We start from the raw sequence: 24,708 nt of genomic DNA on the forward strand, positions 1-24,708 counted from the left end.
GCACCCGGTATTCCCAGACGGTCTCCCATCCAAGTACTAACCAGGCCTGACCCTGCTTAGCTTCCAAGATCAGACAAGATCAGGGATGTGCAGGGTAACATTTATTTAAAATAAAGAAAAACTTTCCTAACCCTCCTGAGCAGTTGCTGATCTCCCCAAACATCCCAAAGGCTGCAATCCTATCCACACTTACCCTGGAGTAAGCCCCATTGACTAGCATTGTTAAAAGCATATACAAAGTAGCCTGTTAAAAGTACAGATCTGTTACATTTCCCCAAATACAGTCACATAACATGGTAACATCAAGTCTAATATATAAAAAATAAAATGCACATTGAAGTGACTGGGGACTCACCGGAAATTGTCTTGTGACCCACCTATTTGTACCATTTGAGAAACACTGGAGTAGGGGATGCTGTGTGAGAAGACCAAAAGGGATACCAACTTCCTCCAGCTCAGGGACAAAGAGACAAACTGCAGAGTACAATGAGGGCCCAATCCTATCCAATTTTCCAATGCCGGTGCTGCTGTGCCAATGAGGCATGCACTAGATCTTGTTGTGGGGCAGCAGTCGCAGAGGCCTCCTTAAATATGGGAATATTTGTTTCCTTACCATGGACCTTCTCTGTGGCTGCACCGGTGCTGGAAAATTGGATAGGGTTGGGCCCTCAGTCTGTTAAGGGGTAGCTTCAGCACGGAAGTATCTTCACTCGTGAGTTAAAAAGCAACCAGAGGAGGATCCTGATCTGGACAGGAACCATCATGTGCAGGAAGGAGGGATTGGTATTTTTCCCCTGCACCATTTCCCTGCAAAGTGACTATTTGCGCCCAAAATGGCTATTTGTTGCAAATAGCCAGGAGTAGGAAACCGGTACAGGGAATTTGTTAAGTCCACTTCCTGCACACAACAGTCTCAATCCTGTATGGCCTATAAGCAACCTTTAATTTCTATGCAACCTGCAGACTTTAGAGGTAGCTTACCTGAATGCCACATGCAAGAGAGTGCCAACAGGCAATGGTGTCACTAGGGGAGTGCAGGGGGTGTGGACTGCACTGGATGGTGCACTGGGGGGGGGACACCACTACTGGCCAAAATTGTGAAATCTTGGTATTTTTGAATAATATCATGTTATTTATTATTTGATGTGTAATTTAATGCAGAATGCAATGAAACGAACCCTGTGGAAATAACTATATGCTACCTAAAGCTACAGCCAAATAACCAGAAATGGAAAACACAACTGCCTTATGTAACAAAAAGTGGATTTGCTTAACTCAAAACTGACCAATGAGACTGATTGTTCCAAGAGCCAGTGTGGTTTTTATTATGACACAGCAGTGAACCAATAAATTTTCGTTCGTATGAGATGTGTGAATGTCACCAAATTGGCCACTGGTTTCTTGTTGATTTGTTGGGTGAACCACACACACACCCTAGTGCTGTCACTGCATTTAGGCTGTACATATGATATTGCAATTTATTCTGTATGGTCTGGTACGGGAGAAGGTTCATCACGGAGATGACACAATGAACTCTCACACCTGGTGACACAAACCGGTAAGATAGGACTAGAGGGGCCCTTGGGCACCACCAGGGTTCTTCTTAAGCTCTTATAATTCAGATCCCTGCAGAACAGCTTCCTGATGCACACAAAAAGTTGCATCTCCTCAATGGGTTACTCTGGGACCATCATTTCTCTCTTTACTTTGCTCACCATACTGAGTTGTTGTGAGGATTAAAGGAAGGATAAAAATCTACTAGCTATAGCAGGGGATACTGGAGTGGCACCCCTGCTGGATCAGACCAAGAGTCCATTCAGCCCTGCATGCTGTTTTTCAGAGTAGGACAGCTCTGGGAGGCCCATCAGGAGCAGCAGAGAAAGGCATGCTACCCCTCTCTTGTTGCTGCTTCCCATCAATTGCTAGTCCTACTGCCTCAGTACCTGGAGGAAGCATATGGCCATCATGGCTGGGAGCTATTGATAGACTTGTTCTTCTTGAGTTCAATAGGACTTCCTCCTGGGTACATTTGGATAGGTTTGCAGCTTTAGTAACTTAGTTTGCAATGAGGAACCTCCAAGCGCTGCAGCTGCCCCACTCTTTGCAGAAAAGGAGAGGAAGTAGAGGTAACAACTGCTCATCTACTGCCTCTTTCAACCATGCAGCTCAGCAATGCTGTCTATCTCTCAGGGCCCAACCCTGTCCAATTTTCCAGCACCGGTGCAGCCGCAATGCAGCCCCAAGGTAAAGGAACAAATGTTCCCATATCTTAAGGAGGCCTCTGTGACTGCTGCCCCACCATAAGATGCAGTGCATGCCCCATTGGCACAGCTGCACTTGCACTGGAAAATTGGATAGGACTGGGCCCACAGGCTGGTGTATATCGACTGGTGTATTTGTGTTGTGCAGTCCATCTTCCACCCTTGTGGCTTGCTGGAAGTGTCTCGGCTTGAAGTCACCGGAACGCCCAGTGGGGCGCAATCCAAATGCTTGTAAGTTCTTTTATGACAACGGAAGCCGGGGGAAATCTGTGTGTACAGCTATGTGATGCAGACCAGTCAGAGCCAAGGCAGACCCATCTCCTGTCCCAATGGGCACCTTCCTTGTTGTTGTTTTTTCTTTTCAAAAAGAGAGACAGAAAGACCTTTTCCTGTTTGAAGTGGACCCAAAGAGGAAGAAGGAAGAGAAAATTATTTAAACATCAAACGTCATGGAAGCTTTGGAAATCTTTAAGCATGTGCCTTTCATTCCAAAGCACTTAAAATAGGGTTTGTATTGTCTATTTTCCCCACTCCTCTATGAATCCAGACTTTGGCAGTGGCTATAAAAGTGGGGCAAGGGATGTAGGTCAGACAAGGATAATAAACAGCCCTCACTTCCTGCACTCCTTTAGAAGATGCTTTGGGTACCGGAGGAGGTTCATCATGGCTATGACACATGAACTCTCACCCTTTGGGGCAGGGGGTAGGACCTTAATGGAGACAGAGTTGTCTGCTCTACAAGCCACTTCTTGGTGAAGCGTGCCCTTTTCCTCTTGCATTGGTTGCCATCCAAATGTCTGCTTTGGAAACCGAAAGTGAATATCACACAGCAGTGGCACCAGACCCTTCTGACTGCTATGTACCAGTTGTGATATCTGGATACATTCTCATGTGGCTGACCATGGTTGGAAACAGTATGCTGGGTCAGAGCATTTTTGGGTCTGATCCCAGCAGGGTTCTTCTTATGTTCTTAACCACAGATTAACGATAAATGCACTGATTGAAACCAAACAGCGAAATCCCTGTACTTATCCCATTGTACTCTTTCCCTGTGCTACAGACTTTCAGGCATTGCATACAGAGCAGCAACCATGGTGAAAGAGCCACAAGTGTACTGCCGGAGTTTGAGGTGCATTTGTTGAAAATTGCTGGAAAACTCTTCCAGTTTCTGCGGCTCTGTCCTAGGGCAACTGTAGTAACAAAATTTCTGTCCCTCCACTCTGCTGACAAAAAGGAACAATTTGTTACTACAGACAAGTGCCCTAGAAACAGAGCCGCAGAACCCAAAAGAGTCTCCTGGAAGCAAGAAGTGACATCACAAGAAGCAAAGGCCATAGAGGTGACCACAGTGTGCCGCAAGAAGAAAAATGTTGCAAATCACCAATACAGAGGGTCCCAATTTCATTCCCTGGCATCTTCAGGTAGGGCTAGGAAAGACCTTCATGTGGAATTGCTACTGCAGTTCAATGTAGTTACAGTTAAAGGCATTGTGTGAACTCTAGCATTCTATAGAATACCTGGCAAAAGAAGAAAGAAGCTTATTTCATTTTGACCTTATATACTTTACCTAGGGATTGTATAGAATGCCTCCCCCCCCCTTTTTTTTTTGGCAAAGTATGCAATAAGCATCACTCAATTCAACTGCAACATAACAGTCCACAGGAAACGGGCAAGGATTTGATAAGTATGTGTGTGTAGGACGAAAGTGTCAGACTAAGATCTAAGTGTCAGACTAAGAGTGACTAAGATGATTACGGGGCTGGGGCACCTTCCTTATGAGGAAAGGCTACGGCGTTTGGGCCTCTTCAGCCTAGAAAAGAGACGCCTGAGGGGGGACGTGATTGAGACATAAAAAATTATGCAGGGAATGGACAGAGTGGATAGGGAGATGCTCTTTACACTCTCACATAACTCCAGAACCAGGGGACATCCACTAAAATTGAGTGTTGGGAGAGTTAGAACAGACAAAAGAAAATATTCCTTTACTCAGCGTGTGGTTGGTCTATGGAACTCCTTGCCACAGGATGTGGTGATGGCGTCTGGCCTGGACGCCTTTAAAAGGGGATTGGACAAGTTTCTGGAGGAAAAATCCATTATGGGGTACAAGCCATGATGTGTATGCGCAACCTCCTGATTTTAGAAATGGGCTCTGTCAGAAGGCCAGATGCAAGGGAGGGCACCAGGATGAGGTCTCTTGTTATCTGGTGTGCTCCCTGGGGCATTTGGTGGGTGGCTGTGAGATACAGGAAGGTGGACCAGATGGGCCTATGGCCTGATCCAGTGGGGCTGTTCTTATGTTCTTAAGAAATGTTGTTGAGTTAAGAAAAATGTTCTACGCAATTCAAAATGTCATTCAAGTTCTGACTGCTGCACTTAACAAAAGACTAAAATGATGTAATGTCCATCAGAATATTTTTATTTAGTTGATGTTTCAGATACTAGTTCGTTTAGGTTTCAATTCATTAATAAAGTGACCCTCCTATTGTCTATTATATTATACTTTGCCAAAAAAAAAAAGGGTATGCATTCTACAATCCCTATACAATACAATAGGGGTATGCATTCTATACAATCCCTATACAAGCCAAAATAAAATTAGGTTCTGTCATATTTCAGAATCAAGCACTGAATACACTTACAAATTCAGTATATATATATATATATATATATATATATATATATATATATATATAACCCACAGATTAACATTGTACCCTTCAGCCTCCCACCTCACCCTCGATATTTTAAGGATTCCGCTGTTTGGTTCCAACCAGCTCACGAGCACATGGCAGGGCTTGCAATAACAACCCATGTGAACCTCCATCAGCTGTGAAAATATTTCATGGACAAAGACCCCATCGGAGGGCTCCTTTCGTCCACCACAGGAACCCAAAGCCTACCCCTCCACTCCCCTCTTGCAATCCAGCCTTTGACTCTTTCTTGTGTCGAATATAGTAGTACAGATACATTTTTAGACCGTGTTTATTTATTGATGCTATTTTAAAGCCCAACACTGCTGTCCCTGAAGTCTGATTTCCTCTTCCATTGAAAAGTAATGTTGATCTTGGCTTGGGATGGTCCAACACTGGGAGTTTGATTTGTATAGACCCAGACAGAGGGTGCACAGTGGGGCGCTTGGCTGAAAGAATCACTGTCTTGGATCAGACTGAGGGTCTCTCTAGGCCAGTGCTCCATTTTCAACAGCACCAGTCCTGGAAAGCTCATAAGCAGGACAAAAGGTAACAACCTTCCCCCTTTGCTCGGTCACTGAATTCACAGATAGAGTGATTTCACCCATGGATAAATCACTCATGGCCCAATCCTATCCAATTTTCCAGTGCTGGGGCAGCCATGCCAATGGGGTTGGAAAGGCAATCACAGAGGCCTCCTCAATGCAAGGGAATGCTTGTTCCCTTATCTCAGGGCTGCACTGCAGCTACACTGGTGCTGGAATGTTGGATAGGATTGGGCCCTCACATGGCTACACCCTGTGGATATATCCCTACTAGAATTTGACTCATTTTTTAAACCCATCTAAGCTAGTGGTCATCACCAGGTCTTGTGGCACTGAGTTCTATAAGTTAATTGCATGCAGAAATTTCACTTAGTGCAAGCTCTCTTGGAGATCCTTTCCTGGGGGGTGGGGAGCTTAACTGTAACATTGAAGGGGGAGAAAAAAGAACCCTCATCCACTCCATCTTTGCTGAACTTTTACAGTTTAGGTGCATAACCTCTGTTGAGCACATGAATTGTGCAGTTCCCACCCCACTGAATAGCCCCCACATTTTGGATGAACCCGTAAAGGTTCTAGGACAACGTTCCACATTCATCGGAGCTGCAGAAATAAGCACCAAGGCTTGTTCCTCCTGACGAGATGCATGACCCTGAAACAAGCGGGTTTCTTCATAACCCTGCATCTCCTTATAAGGGAAGACTCCACGAGGCTCTGTGCATTGTGGCTGGTGTGTGGCTAGCCAGGGAAACTGAACCACAGGAGAATCCACCCACCCTGCGGGACCAGAGGAAGTGGAGAAAAACAGAACTCCCCGCATGGTCTGAAACCGAATGTCTCTGTTAACCCACTCATGAGCAATGAACATAGGAAACAGCCTCCAAGACTGCCTGCTTTAGGGCTGGGATGACATCACGCTGGGCGGGAGGGGGGGGTTCCTGCTTTGTCTTTCAAGGTCACCATCCAGCGCAAGGTGCAAATTACGGCAGGGGGAGATATAGGCTTAGAATGAAGGTCCTGGCTACCTCGGAGCGCATGTGCAGCCCAGGAATTGGTTTTCAGTCCCTGAAATGAGCTCAGGGTCCTCTCTCTCCAAAATCCACTCTTGGTTTCCTTCAAAATGTGCTTAGTTTCAGCAGCCTAATTCAGGGTGACCAGGTATAATGGAGGACAGAGTGCCTATACCCTTAACCAGGGGTGTTCAAACATTTTGGCAGGAGGGCCACATCATCGCTCTGACACTGTGTCGGGGGCTGGGAGAAAAAATAATTTACATTTAAAATTTGAACAACTTAAACATAAATGAATTTATTAGAGATGGAACTTACATGAATGAATGAAGGTCTTGCAGTAGCTCCAAGCCTATAAAAGGCCTTGCACAAAGCAAGGCCAGCCTTTCCTTCTCTGCCACTGCTGCATCACAGAGGTGAAACAGCAAGTAGTGGAGGTAGCCCTCGTCCCACAGCTCAGGTGAGAGGTCGAGCAGTTGTCCTCATGCTGAGAGCAGTTGCATCAGGCCAGCATGGGCTCTAGCAAGTCTCTGGAGGGCCCGAGAATCATTGGAGACTGGGGGATCCCCGAGGGCCTGATTGGGAGCCCCTGAAGGCCGCAAGTGGCCCCCAGGTCGGGTTTGGGCACCCCTGCCCTTAACCATTGCGTTCAAGAGGGAATTTTCGCAGGTGTAGTTCAACATGGAAGGATTTAAAAAGCTGCACCTACTAAAATTCTCTCTTCTACACCATGTTTAAAGGTATAGGCAGTGTGTCCTCCATTGTGGTTATGGGCCAAACACTAGAAGAAAACAGGGGAGTGAACGCACATGACCTGCTGGCAACAGGCTCAGATAAGAATTATCTTGCGGCTTCTGACTGCTATAGTAGCAGTGAATCAACTCTGAAGCATTTTCACCCAGACTGTTTTGGCACCCAGCTGAAGAAATGCACTGTGGGTCTTTAAATCACTTTCTGTGTTTACGCAGAGTCCCCATAGAGAGGTTCGAGAGAGTAAGGAGTCTCTCATTCCCAAGAACCAGAGAATATCCACTAAAACTGAGTGTCGGGAGAGTTAGGACAAAAGAAAATATTTCTTTACCCAGCGTGTAATTAATCTGTGGAACTCCTTGCCACAGGATGTGGTGATGGCATCTAGCCGAGATGCCTTTAAAAGGATATTGGACAGACTCCTAGAAGAAAACTCCATCGCAGGTTACAAGCCATGATGGGTGCATGCAACCTCCTGGTTTTAGAAGTAGGTTACCTCAGAATATCCCCTGGGGGCTGGGGATAAGAATAGGCCCTCGGTTTGGCTGTACTTGTCGTAAGAGGCGACTAAACAGCCACCGGGTAGATGGGACTCATCAGCCTGGGAAGGCAGCTCATCTGAGAGAAGGAAAACTCTGATCCCAAACCTCCACTGCCTTGTGGCTACATCCAGTTATGGAAAAGGCTTCAGGAGTCAACCTCCAGGCAAAATGCGGAGCCGGAGTCCCTGAGGCAGTTCATGGCTGAACACAGTCACGTTCTGGCAACTCCTGCGACGCCGCTGGAACCAACCGTATTGGCCTCTGCCTTTCCATTGGACCATTTCAGCGATGTGGAGAGGGGGGATTTGCTGCATGGGTAACAGCCTATCCTCCATACCTACTTTACCCAGGCTTCGCGCACTGGAAAGGACACTCTGTTCCAGAACCACCATTCAGAGCGTGACACCATAGTCTTCCGAGACAGAAGGGTGCCAACATAGACACCTCAGAATACCAGTTGCAAGGGAGTGGCCACGGGATGGTTATCTTGTTGTCTTGGGTGCTTGAGGCATCCGGTGGGCCACTGTGAGATACAGGAAGGTGAACTAAATGGGCCTTTGGCCTGATCCACCAGGGATGTTCTTAAGAACTTCCTGGATAAGACCAAAGAGCTACCTAATCCAGTGTCCTGCATACAGGTAATCAGGAAGTCCAGAAGCAGACCATGAAGATAACCCTCTTACACCACACTGCTCCTGACCCAAACACATTTACACCCAGCTGGGACTGCCGTTTCCCACTGAAAAGGGGCCATAGTTCAGGAGTAGGCCCCCTTCTTTGCATGAAGGTTCCGTTCCTGCCAGCATCTTCAGGTGGGGCTGATTCAGACCCCCTATCTGAGTTGCTGCAAGTACTATAGACACTTACTGAGCTCGATGGATCAGGGGTCAGACTCTGGATAAGGGAACAATATATTCACCCATTTCCTCACATACGTGCTTTGCCCTTTTCAAAGCTAAAACTGTTTTAACTCATTGTGCCAAACTAGAAGCCTTGAATGTAATGACGTTAGAGACACATGTGAAACATCTCTTGAGATCAAATAATAACCAAGACACTCATAAATCTTGTTAAAATATATATATATATATATTTTAAGTTTCTCAGGATCTTAAAGGGGCAGGGCCACTCACTTTCAATTTGTATACGAGGCTGCAAAATACTTGTGAACATAAAACTTGTGTTCATGGCTCTTTTGCAACAAAATGCCCCAAGTTCTTGTTGAAGAGACTTTAAGTTATTCTTATTTACAGGACAGTGCAGAAAAAGGTTTAATTTACTATTAGTACATGTTGTACAATATTTAGCTCTAGGCTGTGAAAAAACACACGCGCGCGCGCGCACACACACACAATTCAAACAGCTTTCTTGTTAAGCTTCTATTAAAGGGCCTCTGAGCAAAATGTCAGACAATTCTTCAGTGTAATTAAAAGACATCCGGCCTAGATCAATGCTTCAAGCGAAAAAGCAGCTATTTCCTTCAGTGCTTAGCTATATAAATACAAAGCGACAGCAGAGCCACAAGGGTTTCAGAGCACTAAGTTTTGCAAGGAGCCTCATCACGCCATGCAAGCCGGCCCTCTAAATCATTCTGGGCTGCTACAGCAAAACGGAGCCAGGAATGGCTCCGAAGGGAGAGGGCCCGCTTGCATGTCGCTGTTAGGCTCCCTGCAAAATTCCCCTCTGCTTTGCACTTTGCACAGTGGCTATGCTACTGATACAAAGAATTTGTGGCAGCAAACCCCAGTTTTGCAATCTGAGTGCACGAGAGACAGAGAGAGCTGCAGTTAATCCTAGTTCTCTGCCGAACATGTTCACATGGTCCAGTTCACACATGCGTGGGTATTTCTCTTTACACGGAGGACCGGCAAACAGACCGCAGTGTGAACCAACCGCATTTTTAAAATAAGGTTTGCATGAGAAGCACCATGAAAATTCTACAGGGGACCGTAAATCTGCGACAGCCCCTTCAGGCACTGGAAGCTGAAATCCTCCAGCAACAAACACGCATGTGTGAACAGCCCTTCGTGCACACACACTTGTTGCACTCACAATTTTATGTTTAGGTGCATCCGTACAGCATCTCTTGACAATACAGCAGAAAAAAAACCCTGTTAAGTGTATGGAGAGGCAAGCTGCGAGTGCAAAAATATTGCATATACTTTATATCCTGGAAAGAAGCCAGTTATCCTGTATGTTTAGAGTGATCAGTTCCACTTTCGTGCGCCCAGCATGCAGAGTAGAAGTCAAGCTAACCTGAGCTGACACTCCAGGCAGGTAGTTGCTGACCATGAAGTTTCCCACAGTTTCAAAGCACATCTATGATGAATCAGACCAGGACTGAAGAGACATACAAATTGTCACTTTAAGGCCAGGAGGAGGACTGGGATCCCCACTGAGCAATTGCCAGAAGCCAAGGTGGGGAGGGGGGGGAAGCTACCCTCTTAGATCCCCTCCTACACTATGGAGACTTACGTTCCCCCAGGTGAGGGAACAATTATTCCCTTACCCAGATGAAACTTCAACAACAGCCCCCCACCACAGGATGCAGTATAGCCATTTTGAGGCCACAACATGAGCGGGGGGGGGATAGGACTTGGCTGTAATAGAGATAATAGAATGCTCCCCCACTTCCATCTCTGTATTCCCACTGAAAAGAGTCAGTGAGCAGCTGATGATGGGAAAGAGCTCTATCTAAGACCCTGAAGACCCAGTGCCAGGCAGAGTAGGTAATACTGGGCTAGAAGGACCAACAGCCCAACTTGGTATAAGGCAGCTTCGCATTTTCTTTGTACGAACCAGTCACAAGCATGCATTTCTGTGCATGCACACTATAGCATCAGATGCCCTGAGCGCATGGAGGGAGTACGTGCACTTTTCTCCACCATGCCAAGGGGTGTGCGATGGAAACCATCCATGCGGCGACCTAGAAGTGCAATGGTCCAATCTATGGAATTTTAAACTATAAAGGGGTGGGGAAGATTGAGAGTACTGAAACATTGCACAGAGCATCAGGATTGCACAGTCCTTTAGATGTGCAATGTGACCAGCAGAAGCACCAGCCTGGAAAGCAATGTACTTGGTTGCCATCTTCCTGCATTCTCACCATCTGTCACGCTGGACCCTTCCCACCTTTGCTAACTCTCTTTCCCTCCACTTGGGTCTGGAATCAAACAACCGTTTCCAATTAATGATCACTGTCTGGGCTAGCAGGAGCTGAACCAGCAAACGGCATAAAGCAGTATTTGAAACTGGAGGCCTCCCTACCTCCCCCTACTTCAAGAAAATCGCCCCCATCTTCCAGCACCTTCACTGACTCTGAAGAAACAATTGCTTGGGTTAGCAAAGTGCCTGGCAATTCTCAAGTTTTAACCATATCGGGAGGGTACCAGGATGCAGGTTGTCTTGTGTGCTCCCTGAGGCATCTGGTGCACCACTGTGAGATACAGGAAGCTGGACTAGATGGGCCTATGGCCTGAGCCAGCAGGGCTCTTATTATGTTCTTATGCATAGATACGGGCACCCCACCTTCTGCTCATGAAAATCTGTGGATCAGGATCACTGGGTATTAAAGAGATGGGTTGCACAGGTGTGCTATCCCTACCCACCAGCTTCACTTCACTCCACCACCTGCTACTCTCTCAATTTCTAGGGATTAACTCTCTCCAGGCTGCCATAGGTCACCAGCTGCTGCTGCAGAATTCTTGCTCAGCATCTGGGATGGGGGGGTGCAGACAGATGGACCTCTCAGCTTGCTTTCCAGCAGATGATCATTCCCAGGATCCTCGCAGTCCCACTCCCATAATCCACCATGGGACTGAGGCCCACAGGGACACCACAAAGACAACTGGAAATTGAGCAGGCATTCCTCTGCTGGTGGGAAGAGAGGTGTGCACAGCAAGACATAGCCCCATCATGGAAAACACTGACCTAGTCAGGGGGAAAGGATGGTAACATGGCCATATTTTAACCAAGTGGCCACGGATGAGCTTCTTCCTTTTAGGGAGCACTTCTCCGATAGAGAGTTGCCAAGTCCTTCGTCACTCCTTTATGCCCCTCCGCCGGCTCCTTCCCGAGTCCTCCTAAATCTTTGATCTCTCGCAAGACCTGCGAGGCTTGCCGGAGCTGTGCTGCTGCCTCATTGAGCAGCGTCTCGGCATTGACGGGAGGCCCATTGCCCTCCCGGGCCTGCTCCAGTTCCCCCTGAAGGACCTTCTGAAGGAGCTTTTCTGTTCTTTCCTGCTCACACGCAACCTTCTTCTCCATCCGGGCGATGTGGAGTGTGGCTTCGGGCTGGAGAGCCTGGCCCAAGAGAGGTTTCTTTTTGGGTTCCATCAGCAGGTCCCCTACAGAGGCACAGCGAGGCTTGGCAGGCAGGGAATTCCCCCTCAGGTAATTCCGCACTGGCTCCGACGACGAGGGGGTCTGTTCCTTCAAAGGTGGGCTGGAACCTTCCATGTTGGCTCCTTCCACGGAGGGAGTCTCTCTCTGTTCCTCTCCATCCTGAGTCACGGCTTCTTCAGAGAGAGGTTCTGTTTCTCTGTCACCATTAATTCCATTCTCTGGGGGTTCCGAGTCACCAGCTTGGTAGTGGCTGTCGGGAATACTGACCTTCAGGTCATCCAAGTGAGAATTCATGGAGGCTCTCAGCCGCTCCGACAAAATCTTAGGAGGAGGGGCTGGAGGTTTTGCTGTCTCCTGTGTCATTTCATGGAGGTTTTCTTTGCTGCCAGCTACCGATAGCTCCTCAGCACCTTCTGATTCCGGCACTGGGCTGTCCCACATCACCGTCACCTTCATCTTATCCGACAAGATCTTTGGAGGAGGCACTGGAGCTTGGAGTGTGTTCTTGCTGGTGTCTGTTAAGTTCTCCCCATTGTCTCCATCTGGGGCAACTTTGGGTTCTTCAGCACCTTCACCTGAGCAAGGCACATCTTCTTCCACAGAGCTCAGATTCTCCCCAGGGGCTTCTGTTTCCTTAAGGGGTTTGGTGGGAGGCATAGGGGGTTTCTTCACTTCAGGATTGTCAGGGGTGGAATCATCACACTGTTTCTCTGCTGGGGGCATGAGTGGTTTCGAAGGGGGCATGGGTGGTTTGAGCGTTTCCTTAGGAGGCAAGTCATTCTCTGTCTCGCTGGTTACTAAACCAGCATTTGGAGGGCCATTGTCCACCACATCCAGATCAAGCCTCAAGATTCCTTCTGATACGGAGTTGGCAACCTAGATGAGAAAGAGCATTGTTAAACATTGTTAAGCATCGTTAAAGAGATGCTCTTTATACTCTCACATAACACCAGAACCAGGGGACATCCACTAAAATTGAGTGTTGGGAGAGTTAGGACAGACAAAAGAAAATATTTCTTTACTCAGCGTGTGGTTGGTCTGTGGAACTCCTTGCCACAGGATGTGGTGATGGCGTCTGGCCTGGACGCCTTTAAAAGGGGATTGAACAACTTTCTGGAGGAAAAATCCATTACAGGTTACAAGCCATGATGTGTATGTGCACATAAAATCTCCTGATTTTAGAAATGGGCTATGTCAGAAGGCCAGATGCAAGGAAGGGCACCAGGATGAGGTCTCTTGTTATCTGGTGTGCTCTCTGGGGCATTTGGTGGGCCGCTGTGAGATACAGGAAGCTGGACTAGATGGGCCTTGGCCTGATCCAGTGGGGCTGTTCTTATGTTCTTAAACCATTTAGCCCTGAGAACAGTCTAGAAACCAAGAAAGTTACAACAGATCAAAAATAAGAGTTCTGAACATCACCAGGCCTGAGTGCTCTCCACAGTTCTTCCCTCTGCTGACTGGTTTTTATTCCCCCTAAGCTTTCTTTCACACAATATTAACTGCCTACCAAAAATCTGTTCCCGACCATCAAACAATCTGTACAGCTTTGAAAGGCAGTCATTCATTCATTACATAAAAAATTCTGATCTGGGAAAAGGTAAGCAGGGTTGCCAACTGATTTATGAATAGAGTGCCATCTCTCTTTGGAATACATGTGATTGTTTTCATACTGCGATAAGTGTGGATTTATGTTTTTACAATGCAACTTGTGTGCTTGCCTATTTCTGAAACGTAAAGAGTTCTCTTTGAAAGACAGCAGGATCACACACAGTTCCCCCGCACATGTAGGCCGTACACACAGTACATAAACCAGCTTTCAGCTGAGTCAGACCATCTAGCCCCGTCCTATCTATTCTGAATGGGCTACATCTCTTGGTCTGTTCTAGATTCAGAACCCGGTGTTTCCCATCTTTAAAGATCTGGTAGTTGGGATGGGAACTTTCAACATGCAAAACATGTGCTCAACCCGTGGCCTACGATCTGCCATCTGGGCTCACCCCTCACTCTGCACAGAACCTTGACTATGAACTGAAGCCTACATGCAAAGACCCTACTTAGGCAGCCCTCCCATGCACCCCCTCTTCCACAGCACACGGATCAGTACAAAAGCAGCTATTTGCATAGGCAACCATTCACACTTGAAGGTGCATGCACAGCCGGGGATGACATGTGCACTTGAGGTCACCCTGCAGCCTGTTGTATGCTCAACGGTCACACGAGATTGGCTGTGGATTGGGGAGGAGAGATGATGACTTCCTTTGCCCCCCTCCCCCCATGACTGGAAAAGGCAGGAAAAAAATTTAAACATTTGTCTGCAGATTTATTTAAGTAGCAGAACCCAGGCTAGCCAGATGCAAAATGGTGTTGGGTTTGTTTTTTCTCTCTGATTATTACCTCTTTCAGGTGGCTTCTGGTTGGTGGACGGCGACCATGACCCATTTTGGCTCTGCCTCGAGTTACATGTTCCAAAGAGAGGCTTTCATCAACCTTCACCTTCAAACAGAGAAAAAAACCAGATGAAGGAAGGTTTGTCTTCCAAACCTGCTAAACTAAATGGAGGATGGAGAACTCCTTCCTCCAACCTTACTGTATTTTTTGCCTTGTATTTTATGTCTTTCGTAAGTCGCCTGGGGCACCCTGTTATGGGGGAGGGGGGAATGGGATTTTTAAAAACTCTTAAATAAATAAACCAAACCAAAAACATATGTTAGAATGGTACAAACATCTCTTTGTGCCAGGAATACATAGAGTGGAAAGCTGATGCAAGTGGAAAAGTGTCTCAAATTGTACCCCTGTGGCGAAGACATGCGAGATTGCCGAAGAGCCATATTGCCTATGTTAGTATTTTAAGCACATGACACAACATCTGTTTGCAACGCTGATTTTTTTTTAGTGTATCTGAATGCAATTTTAGGGACTTAAGCACAGTTTGTATTATTTTCATTATTAATACAAGTTGAGCCTACGTATCCGCGGATTTCATTTTCACGGATCAGGCTCAATGCGGGTTCCCTGCACCCGCATTCAGCCAGATTTGTCCCAACCTGAAGACTCCGGAGGCAATCGGAGCTGTGCTCCGGTCACCTCCAGAGGTTCTTCTGAGGTACCTAGAGGAAGCACACAGCCTATACAGTCCACAGGAGAACCCAGAAGGGAGTTTTCAGCTGAAGGCTGTAAGTGCCCTTCAAGGACCTCTGGAGGCCATTCGGAGGCCCGTAAAGGCTGTGCGTGGCCTCTACGGGCCTTAGGATGGCTTCCGTTGCCTTCGGAGCTCATGTGGGCTCCAAAAACTGCGGATTTAGTTATCCATGGCTTTTGGTATCTGCAGGGGGGGGGGTTGTCCGGGAACAGAAACCCCGCAGCTATACAGGCTCCACCAGTAATTAACATAAAAAGCTATAACAACGTAACTTGGGAACATCATTCAGGTGTTTAAAAAAAGTTTGCCATTTATAAGAGCTCAACGTCACGCAAAGCAGCCCTTCCTTGAAAGAAATAATGGGTCTCAAGTTGACCTTGAATGCCCTGTTATAAGCCAAGGGTCTTCCAAGGGTTCCTCTCAATGCAAAGTACAGCCACCAGGCTTCTTTCTACCACTCCTTTGGGCTTCCCTTCCCATGTAAATAACCCCAGGCCTGCCTGATCAGCCACCACCTCTCTTGAGCCAAAGGAACTTTTTCCAGAGTTCAACGTGTGCCACTGCCATGTTTCAGGTCTGATGATGGGTCTATCCAGCTCAGTGTTGCCACAGTAATAAGAAGTGGCTTTTTAGGGTTCAGACTCAAGTTTCTTTCCCATGAGAGGGGGGTGCAAGGGGTAAATTGTACCCAGGCCCAAAGTTAAAACGGGGGCCCAGGAGCCAAAGAAGGGGGCCTGGAAATTTCCTGGGACCTTACGTTCCCCATCAGAAACAGGCTCACTAATGGAGAAGAGAAGGAGTCCAAAAGAAACTTCGCACCCCTGCTAAAATTTCTCTCTGCCCAGCCCTGCCTAGAGAAGGTGCCAAGGACTTCTGCCTACGAAGCAGGTGCCCAAGCCATTCCCCCTGCCCACCCTCCCAGTGCTCAGCCTGAAGCACTTTGCCAGCCTTTTCACCCAGGAGATGACCCCTTTCAGATGCTATCAGGCGGGGCAGCCGGAGTTCATTAGCACACCCCTTCAGCAGGGGAAAAACAATGTGCCCTTCACATTGCCAGCTTCACAATTGCCAGCTTTGGGTACCCACCATCACCCCTGGCAGAGAATCCCTAGATACAGCAAAGCCTGCCAGCATTGCCCAGCGTGACATCACCCATTTCTCCCTCCTGTGTAACAGGAGACATGAATGGCTTGAATGCAGCCTTCCTCCTCTCGCCTGCCCAGATTTGCAAGGAGCTCTAATTGGGGGGCCTCTCAACTGGGTCTCCAGGCAGCACACAATTCAGTAGGCTGCCCGTAGGGCTTGGTCCGAGGGGGCAGTCTTGCTGCCCTAAATAATCTGATGCTCAAAAGATAATTCCGTCCGACCGGAGAGGGAAAGTTCCGCCTTCCCCTGCATCCGGTGTTGGGAAAGAGACCCAAACCCACTCGGGTAGCTCTTATGAAACCATTTCCTTCTCAGGGAGCAACACAGATCCACTCTGCTTACACAAAACTCCTCTTGGCTTAATTGCAAGGAAGAGAGGAGAGGGAGGAGGAGGGAGAAAAAAGGGAATACCAGACTCAGAAGTTCATTCAGAGTTTACATTCCACCGCCAAAACCATCTTTGATGCAGGCCCATGAATGGCTGCCCGAGTGAATTTTCCACTCCAGTCAAAATAAATCCTCCCCTCTCTTGACACCCCAACCCAGGAGCCAAGCACGTCGCTAAACACACGGACATTTCAAATTCACCGGTGCACAGGCTATCAGATGCTGGGTTACAGGACTGACGTACGGAGAAGAAGCTGGTAAACAAAGAGGATTCAGGCTTAGGTCAAGAACAGTCAAGAAAAGATCAAGGGCTGCAGAAAAGCCCATCAGTTTACAACTCTGTTTCTCAACAGGCGGTGGAAAGGATGCACTCAGGCCTTCCGAGCCTCACTAACTGGCCAAGAAAGCTTTTACCCCTCCATTCCCAGAATCCTTTACAATATGCTGAGGTTCTCGAGCCAACCCGTTGATGCACACAGGGCTTCCCTGCAAACCACTGAGCTGGGGCTTAAAATAAGGTACGCCTCATCCTTGGTTCCCTTTTCAGCCAGGGAAGGAGATGACTAGAGTTCTCAGCCCTTGCATCCTCTGACAGGGTCTCCCTAGACCCCTAGTGGCTGGCTGTGTTGGCAACCTTCAGTCTCGGAAGACTATGGTATAGCGCTCTGAATGGTGGTTCTGGAACAGCATCTAGTGTGGCTGAAAAGGCCAATTCGGGAGTGACAATCCCTTCCACACCGGGAGCAAGTGCAGTCTGTCCCTGGTCTGTCTCCCTGGCTATGGGCCTTCCTTCTTTGCCTCTTAGCCTCAGACTGTTGGCCAAGTGTCTCTTCAAACTGGGAAAGGCCATGCTGCACAGCCTGCCTCTAGTGGCTGGCTAAAACATCATGAAAGGAAGGGCCACTGTTAGACTTACAACTGTCAAACCAGGGCGTGGGAAATCCAGGTTCAGTTCCTCACTCAGTCATGAAATTTACTGGGTGACCTTGGCCCAGTCACCATTTCCCAAATAAACCTACCACATGGTTGTGGTGAGGATGAAATGGGGGGACTCAATGCAGAAATGTAGATATACCACGACCTGGTCTGCACCACCTCACCCATTTCTAGAGCAGGTCAGACTGGGTTCAGCTTTTCACAGCTCAGTACGGCAGCAAGATGCACCAGTTGGTATCCATTTTATTCCAAGTAGCTCCAGGGAAGACAGGCTTTAGGTTTTGGGGAGCTACCGTGGTTTTTGCTGCAGCCCTGAGAGCTACCTGCAGGAAATGGTGGCTTAGGGAAGGTGGAGTGTGCACAATGGGGGAGTGGGAGCATAGAACCAGTCACAAAATTGCAGCTTCTACAATTTAAAACACACACACACACACACACACGTTAGGCATGCACTCTGCTCAATATTCCACCCATGCTCTAAAGGAGGCTGGACTGAGCAGTAGCATAGCTGGGGGGCAAAATGCTAAGTACTGCAGGCGCCACAACATGAAGAGTGTCTCCCATTCACCCAAGCACAGGAGATGCTGTTGGTTTTTATGTTGCTGTCACTGCCCAGAATGGCTCTGACAGCGAATGGGAGGGGCCACTTACACGGTGCATTGCGTACTTGCCTGCAGTACTTGCTATTCCTCCCTCCAGCTATGCTACTGGGATTGAGATTTGAACCTGGGTGCCAGGGAGGACACAAAACACAAACTGAAGCCACTGAGGGAGGGAAGAGCTGGGAGGAAGGTTTAGAAGCAACTTTAGATCAACATCACAGCTACCAATAGACGCGAACCTGCCCACCCCTGGGTTAGTATACCCCCCTGCTTCCACATGCGGGATCAAGTACCAGAGCAGGGGTAAAGAAAGCTCTCTTGAAAGACTTGCTTAAATGATGAAAAGTGGAAGGTCCAAATAGATGGAGCTTCCTCCGTGGATGCATTACCTCATCAAAGATTTTGTTTTTGCCCCGGTTGATGCCTTCATTGAGGGCTTTCATCCATGACTCCTTTTCTTCTCCACTGGATGCCTGAAATTTGATATCTTGCACCTGAAAGGAAAAGAGGGAGGACTTTAGCCAAGGTCTGCAATTTGGCTTCACAGCTGGCTTGTTTTTACTTTAAAAAAATTTATGCCCAGCTGTATCCTGCACTGAAAACAGAAATCCCTTTGTGTGCTGGTGACCACGGGACCCTTAAGCCCGCAAGAAGCTTTTCTTAGGTTGTTGGTCAGGAGCGGGTAGAACTCAGAAGTCCACTGGCCGATTCCTGGTGGGCCAATTTCCAGTTCTTCCCAGTTGCTAGGATTCTTACAAACGGTGCAAGAACACTCACGCAGGAAGGGAATGCTTCACGCAGGAAGGGAATGCCTCACGCAGGAAGGGAATGCCTCACACAGGAAGGGAATGCCTCTTCTAAGAGGACGGTTGCAGCAATGTATATCATGGAAAGAACTGCAACAAAGGTTCAGTCCAATCCTATCCAGCTTTCCAACTGCTGCAATGCAGCCCCAACATAAGGGAACAAATGTTCCCTTACCTTGAGGAGGCCTCTGTGACTGTGACCCACCAAAAGATGCAGCACTTGCCTCATTGGCACATCTGCACCGGCACTGGAAATTTAGACAGGATCAGGCCCTCTGTCTTCAGAACTGATTGTCATGTGCAAGTGTGCATAGATTTAACCCACCGATTAAAACTCATTTGAAGGACTGACTCAGATTTCTTCAAACTAGGTGCCAGCCCTCATGGGAACGAGTGTTCAAAACCACACACGCACAGGCTCCTCATTTCCTTCTCCTTTTCCGACTGAAGCACCCAGCAGAACGAGGAGAGGCAGCCAACCAGAGGAGGGAGCCCTTTCTTTGCAACCTGAACTCCTTCTCAGCAGCCTATCAGCAGCAAGGCCAAAAACAAAAAACAAAAAAAAAAAAACCCTATCAGCAGCCCAAACAGACAATGGAGAGAGGGACAGTTTGCTGGATGAACATTCTGCTTCTCCCAAGCGCAGAGCCAGCTGAGTCTGAGTCACGCTGCTCTGGCCAAGGAGGCGGTGATAGCAACTGCCCTGAACAGTGCAGGCAATACACTGTAATTGTAGCTCCAAGCGGAGCCTCACCAGATCAACCATTGTCTCCCCTGCCAAGTCAATGGTGAGAAACTCGTGGAATGAGAGGGGTGGGGGGGTCACACATGGTTCATTTGGACAACAGAGAAAGAGGAAAGCATCTTTTGGCATGTCCCCATGCGGACATGCTTGTTCCATGAAGAGACAACCTCACCTTCCAAGCAGCCAAGAATCAGCTTCCCTGACCCTCCAGACTCCTGTCTCCATCTCCTTCTTGGCATGGGCCTGAATCTCTGAAGAGTTATGTCACCAGCCCATTAGGTTATTTTCCATTCTTAGATGTACTCTTGGCTGCCTGAGCCACATAGTGGGCGTGGAGAGGAGAAGCCATGGAGGCAGGTCACCGATCTGCTGCCTGAGGTGACTGCTTTAGTTGGCCTCACAGATGGGCCAGCCCCAGTTGACAAGTTCCGTATGAGACAAGACTCAAGTTCAACCCCACTTTAGGCAAACTAAGAGCCCAATCTGATGCATGTCTACTCAGAAGTAAGCCTCATCATAGTCACTGGCCATTTTGGCCATAGTCACTGGCGCTTGCTCCCAGGTAAATGTGGTTAGGATTGCAATCTCAGTTTCTTCCATTTTTCTAGTAAACTGTGCTTACATATTGTGTGTTTGTCCAGCAGAAAACTGAAATTTTCAGACAGGAGGAGGCTCTCTGAGGAGGAAAGCAACCTTCTGAGGCACTGTGATAGAAAAGAGGCGGAAGGGAAGGGACTGAGGCATGCATCCCGAGTGCCAAAAAGGGTCCACTCCCAGTTCAGTCAGAGGCTCCAAACAGACATCTGGGACATCGACATGCAGGATCCAGATGTTTTCAGAACGTTCCTCCAACACCACCAGGACTAGAAGCTTTATTTATTTATTTAGTTTGATCCAAGAGTCTCGGGATTCTGCATTTTCCACCAGGCTTGGACAGCTAGATCAGGCACTGATTCATGTGACTGATCAATCTGGAAATGCTTTCATATATATGGTATAGAGATGAAGTCTATGAGCCCAATCCTATGCCTGCCTATTCAGAAGTAAGTTCCATTAGAGTCAATGGAGCTTATTCCCAGGAAAGTGTGGATCGGATTGCAGCAGGTGTCTCCACTCACAAGGGACTCCACAAGCTTGTGCCAAACCTTTTGTCCTAAACTGTTTCTACCTGTTATCATGAAAAAAAACTACTGAAATTCTGCCACTAGGGTGGGAGGGAGAGAGAGGAGCTTGATTTGAAGCTCAACAATACAACAGATTCCAGCACGTCTCAGGCTGGAGAGGGGAAATTTTTGCTGATATATCTTTCCACAGCTGCTACGTTACCAACAGAAAAATGAAAGGGACACACAGTTGTGTATGCTGGCCTGCAAGTGGAAGCCCGTTACAACATCTGTACCATTATGTCACCTGTCAACACTCTTGCCAGAATCTTCGTCAAGGGTCGGGCAGAGAGGAAAAGAGGAGAGCTTGCAGACAGGAAAGCACTACTTTTTGTCTGCTGGAGTCACCCATTTCAGTTGTTAAGTTTTGCAATATCTCCCTCCCTCCCCCACCAGTCCTTTTAGCTCTTAACAAGGGAGGATAACAACCCCAGAATGCACAACAACTGGTGCACTCACAGAACGTGACGTTCTGCAAACATACCACATGCTGGGTTTTGTACAATACAAAGCATATCAAGAACAACAAACACTTTTCATGGCAGCCCTGGAGATCCTGTTGGTATGTTTTGGGTACAGAACTTATAACATAGTTATAACATCCAGAACTTATAATGTAGTGTAACATCCAGATAACATAGTATAACATACTCAGCGCGCAATCCTGATCAACTTTCCCGCAGCAAGGCGAGGGCAACGCAGCTCCGAGGTAAGGGAACAAACATTTTCTTACCTGGATGAGGCCTCCGTGGCTGCTACCCAACTGCAGGATGCAGCACATGCCCCATTGGCACAGCAGTGCCAGTGCGGGAAAGTTGATTAGGACTTGAACCTCAGTGGCATTTTTTTTTTAAAAGGGGAGACAGACATTCAGAATGAAACCCTCACACCGAGGTGTGGCAATAGACACAGGCGGGACATACACACAAAGCAAGCCGTTCATTTGCTTGTTGGGGAACAACACAAAACACAACAATTTTATGGGGGGGAAGAGAGAGATAACCTACCTTGTAACCCGGAGCCCGGATTAAAATGAAGCGATTTCTCCTCTTCAGGAGGGCCCGCAAATCCTGGCATTTATCATAGCTTTCTAGCTCCACGGTCTCAATGCACTTCTGCACATCCTATAAAGCAGCCAAAGGAACAAAAACAACTCAGTTTCCCTGAATACAGACATGAGGCCCAGTGTTGTGTACTGTACTGGGCAGGAGGTCTGGTCTAGACGGTAGAGCCTCCATTTGCCTGAAGATAACATCCACAAGGTCGCCAGTTCGAGGCCACTGGCACCGTGCGACCTTGAAGCAGCTGACAAGCGGAGCCGAGTTATTCCATCTGCTCTGAGCATGGGAGGATGGAGGCCAGAATGTTGCGACCAGATCAGAAAGAAACATCTGAATGTTGTGATTCTTGTAAGATAGAACCTTCTTTCAATTGTAAAAATCTCTATGGGGATTTAAATAGCCTGCCTATGTAAACCGCCTTGAATAAAGTCTTGAATAAAGACCAAGAAAGATGGTATATAAATACCTGTATTATTATTATTATTATTATTATTATTATTATTATTATTATTACAGCTGTGCAGAAAGTGGATCAGGCCCCACTAGGACATGGCTGTATAAATCATTATCAATCAGCAAAAGTTTTGTTTCCCCAATACTTTCACAACAGCAAGTTCGAAATAAACATTCTCTACCACAGCTGACCATATGCTAGTTCCTATTTTTTCAGCCTCAAATTTTCTCATATGTAAAATAGGAATATTCACCAGCTGCATCTTTCCCCAGGTCTTTGTGCAGCTCTGATGATCAGTTTTAGAGGATGGTGTTAGAATCCCTGACCTGTAACTAAACGATGGATCCAATGCTGCCTCGGTGCCGGCACTGTGGCCGCATTGCCAGCGCCGTGTTACAAACGAGCCATAAGGCGTGTTTGTGCCACCCAGGGCATAAATGGCAGAGGCAGGGAGGTCTGTATCACCCCATAAGGTTGTTGTTCTCTGTAAGGTAGCAGCTTGAGTAGGGCTGTTCTTAGGAGCTGAAAGGGCAAGAGGCTGTGCAGGATTTTATCAAGAACTCAGTTCTGATAAAGCGGTCCCATTATGGGATTGGATCAAAGCCCTCTTTTGCACAGGTTTTGAAAGGTTGCCATAACCCCCCAAATGAGGCTTCACGACGCCACTGGGGTTACAGCCCACTGGTTGAAGAACACTGGTATAGACAATACTGAGTATGTTGGGCCGTAGAAGGGATTCAGTAGAAGGGAGCTGCATTGGCTGGTATATGTTGGTCTCTCTGGATGCAGAATGCCTCCCGCCACTCAAGTGAGCAGGAATTACCGCCTGCCAAACCAGGCCCAACCTAATGCTGCAGAGGAGCAACTATCAGGGGCATCAACCAAGGAGGGCACAACTCCACAGGGGTGCTGTTCCCACTTCCCCAGTTCGCACACATTTTATGCCATGCTGGGCATGCAGTGACTGTTCTCGGAGCTGGGGTCCCAATTCAACAACATCTGGCACGTAGAAGGAGGTGCATGATGCCATAAACAGAAAACCAGAAACACTGAGCAAACCTGAGTTATTTCTGACCAGGTCTGCCTGCCATCCATTATGTGTGAACTGCAGATAAGCATCACTGCCTTTGAACTGAAATTAGCAGGGTTGGCCCACAAGTGCAAGCATGGAGAAGGGGCAAGCACATGAATCCACCTATCTGGGTAAACCTTTTGGGTGAAAACATCAGCCAGTTCAGACTTTATTCTCCCATGTTCACTGAATGTGGGGGGAAAAGGGAAATAGGGGTACAGCAGTGTAGGGGCGTCGCTAGAGGGGTGCTGGGGTGCGGTCCGCACTGGGTGACGCGCACTGGGGGTGTGACATGCTAAAATCGCGGTGGTTAGGTATAACCCCATCGTATTATATACCGTTGGATGCGGAATTTCGAGCGGAAGGCAATTCAAAAAACCAGAGTGAAATATCTCCTTTCTGTCAAAAGTTATGGCCAAAAAACTGGAGAACAAAAAATGCATGGGTCTCTAAGGAAAGTGAAAGTGAGCTGTATCGGGCGTTTACTCGCGAGTTGGCGAACTTGCCTTAGTCTGTCGGAAAGGGCAGGCTGAGAGGAATCCAAAGACACCAGAATGGTCCTGATCCAATGAATGCAGCCCCCAAAAACACCTGAGTAGGAAGTCCCTCCCTCCAAGCGACTGTATTGAGCCCTATGGAAAGTGAAACTAAGCCTCATGGTCACGTTTACTCGTGAGTAAGCAAACGTGCCTTGGCTGGTGTGGAAGATCAGATGAAGGAGAGTGCAAGGCTACCAGAATGGTCCTGATCCTATGCACGTGGAGCTAAACAAGGGCTCCAGAAGGCAGCCTCCCCTCCCCCTAAAAAGGATCAAAACAGAGGCTTCAGCTGATAAGGTAAACCTTTTTGAGACTTGCAAAGCCTGGTGGATCCTGACAGTGATCTGGTTTAAACAGAAGTTCTTAAATTGAACTGGGTACTGGGTAAGGCTGAAAACCTTACTGGTTTTTTTGGGGGGAGGGGTGTTATTGCAGGCAGAGGAAATTCACTTGGTGGACCAGGGCTGGTTTCTGCTTATTTAATTATTTGTTTTACTTCAATTATTTAATTATTTATTT

General features: G+C 47.6%; 1 protein-coding gene across 1 annotated transcript in view; it reads right to left on the minus strand.

Moving 5' to 3' along the window:
• Positions 1 to 8,903: 8,903 nt before the first annotated feature.
• The window catches only part of PLEKHO2 (pleckstrin homology domain containing O2), a 29,182-nt gene continuing 13,377 nt past the window's right edge, over positions 8,904 to 24,708 (minus strand). Inside the window, exons 3-6 of the mRNA XM_066635699.1 lie at positions 22,071 to 22,187; positions 18,739 to 18,843; positions 14,534 to 14,632; positions 8,904 to 13,015 (exon numbers count right to left, since the gene is read on the minus strand). Coding sequence (XP_066491796.1) covers positions 11,795 to 13,015; positions 14,534 to 14,632; positions 18,739 to 18,843; positions 22,071 to 22,187 — 1,542 coding nt within the window. The 3' untranslated portion in view covers positions 8,904 to 11,794. The remainder of the gene's footprint in view (positions 13,016 to 14,533; positions 14,633 to 18,738; positions 18,844 to 22,070; positions 22,188 to 24,708) is intronic.

This window comes from Tiliqua scincoides, chromosome 8 (assembly GCF_035046505.1).
Source record: "Tiliqua scincoides isolate rTilSci1 chromosome 8, rTilSci1.hap2, whole genome shotgun sequence".
Taxonomy (NCBI): Eukaryota; Metazoa; Chordata; class Lepidosauria; order Squamata; family Scincidae; genus Tiliqua; species Tiliqua scincoides.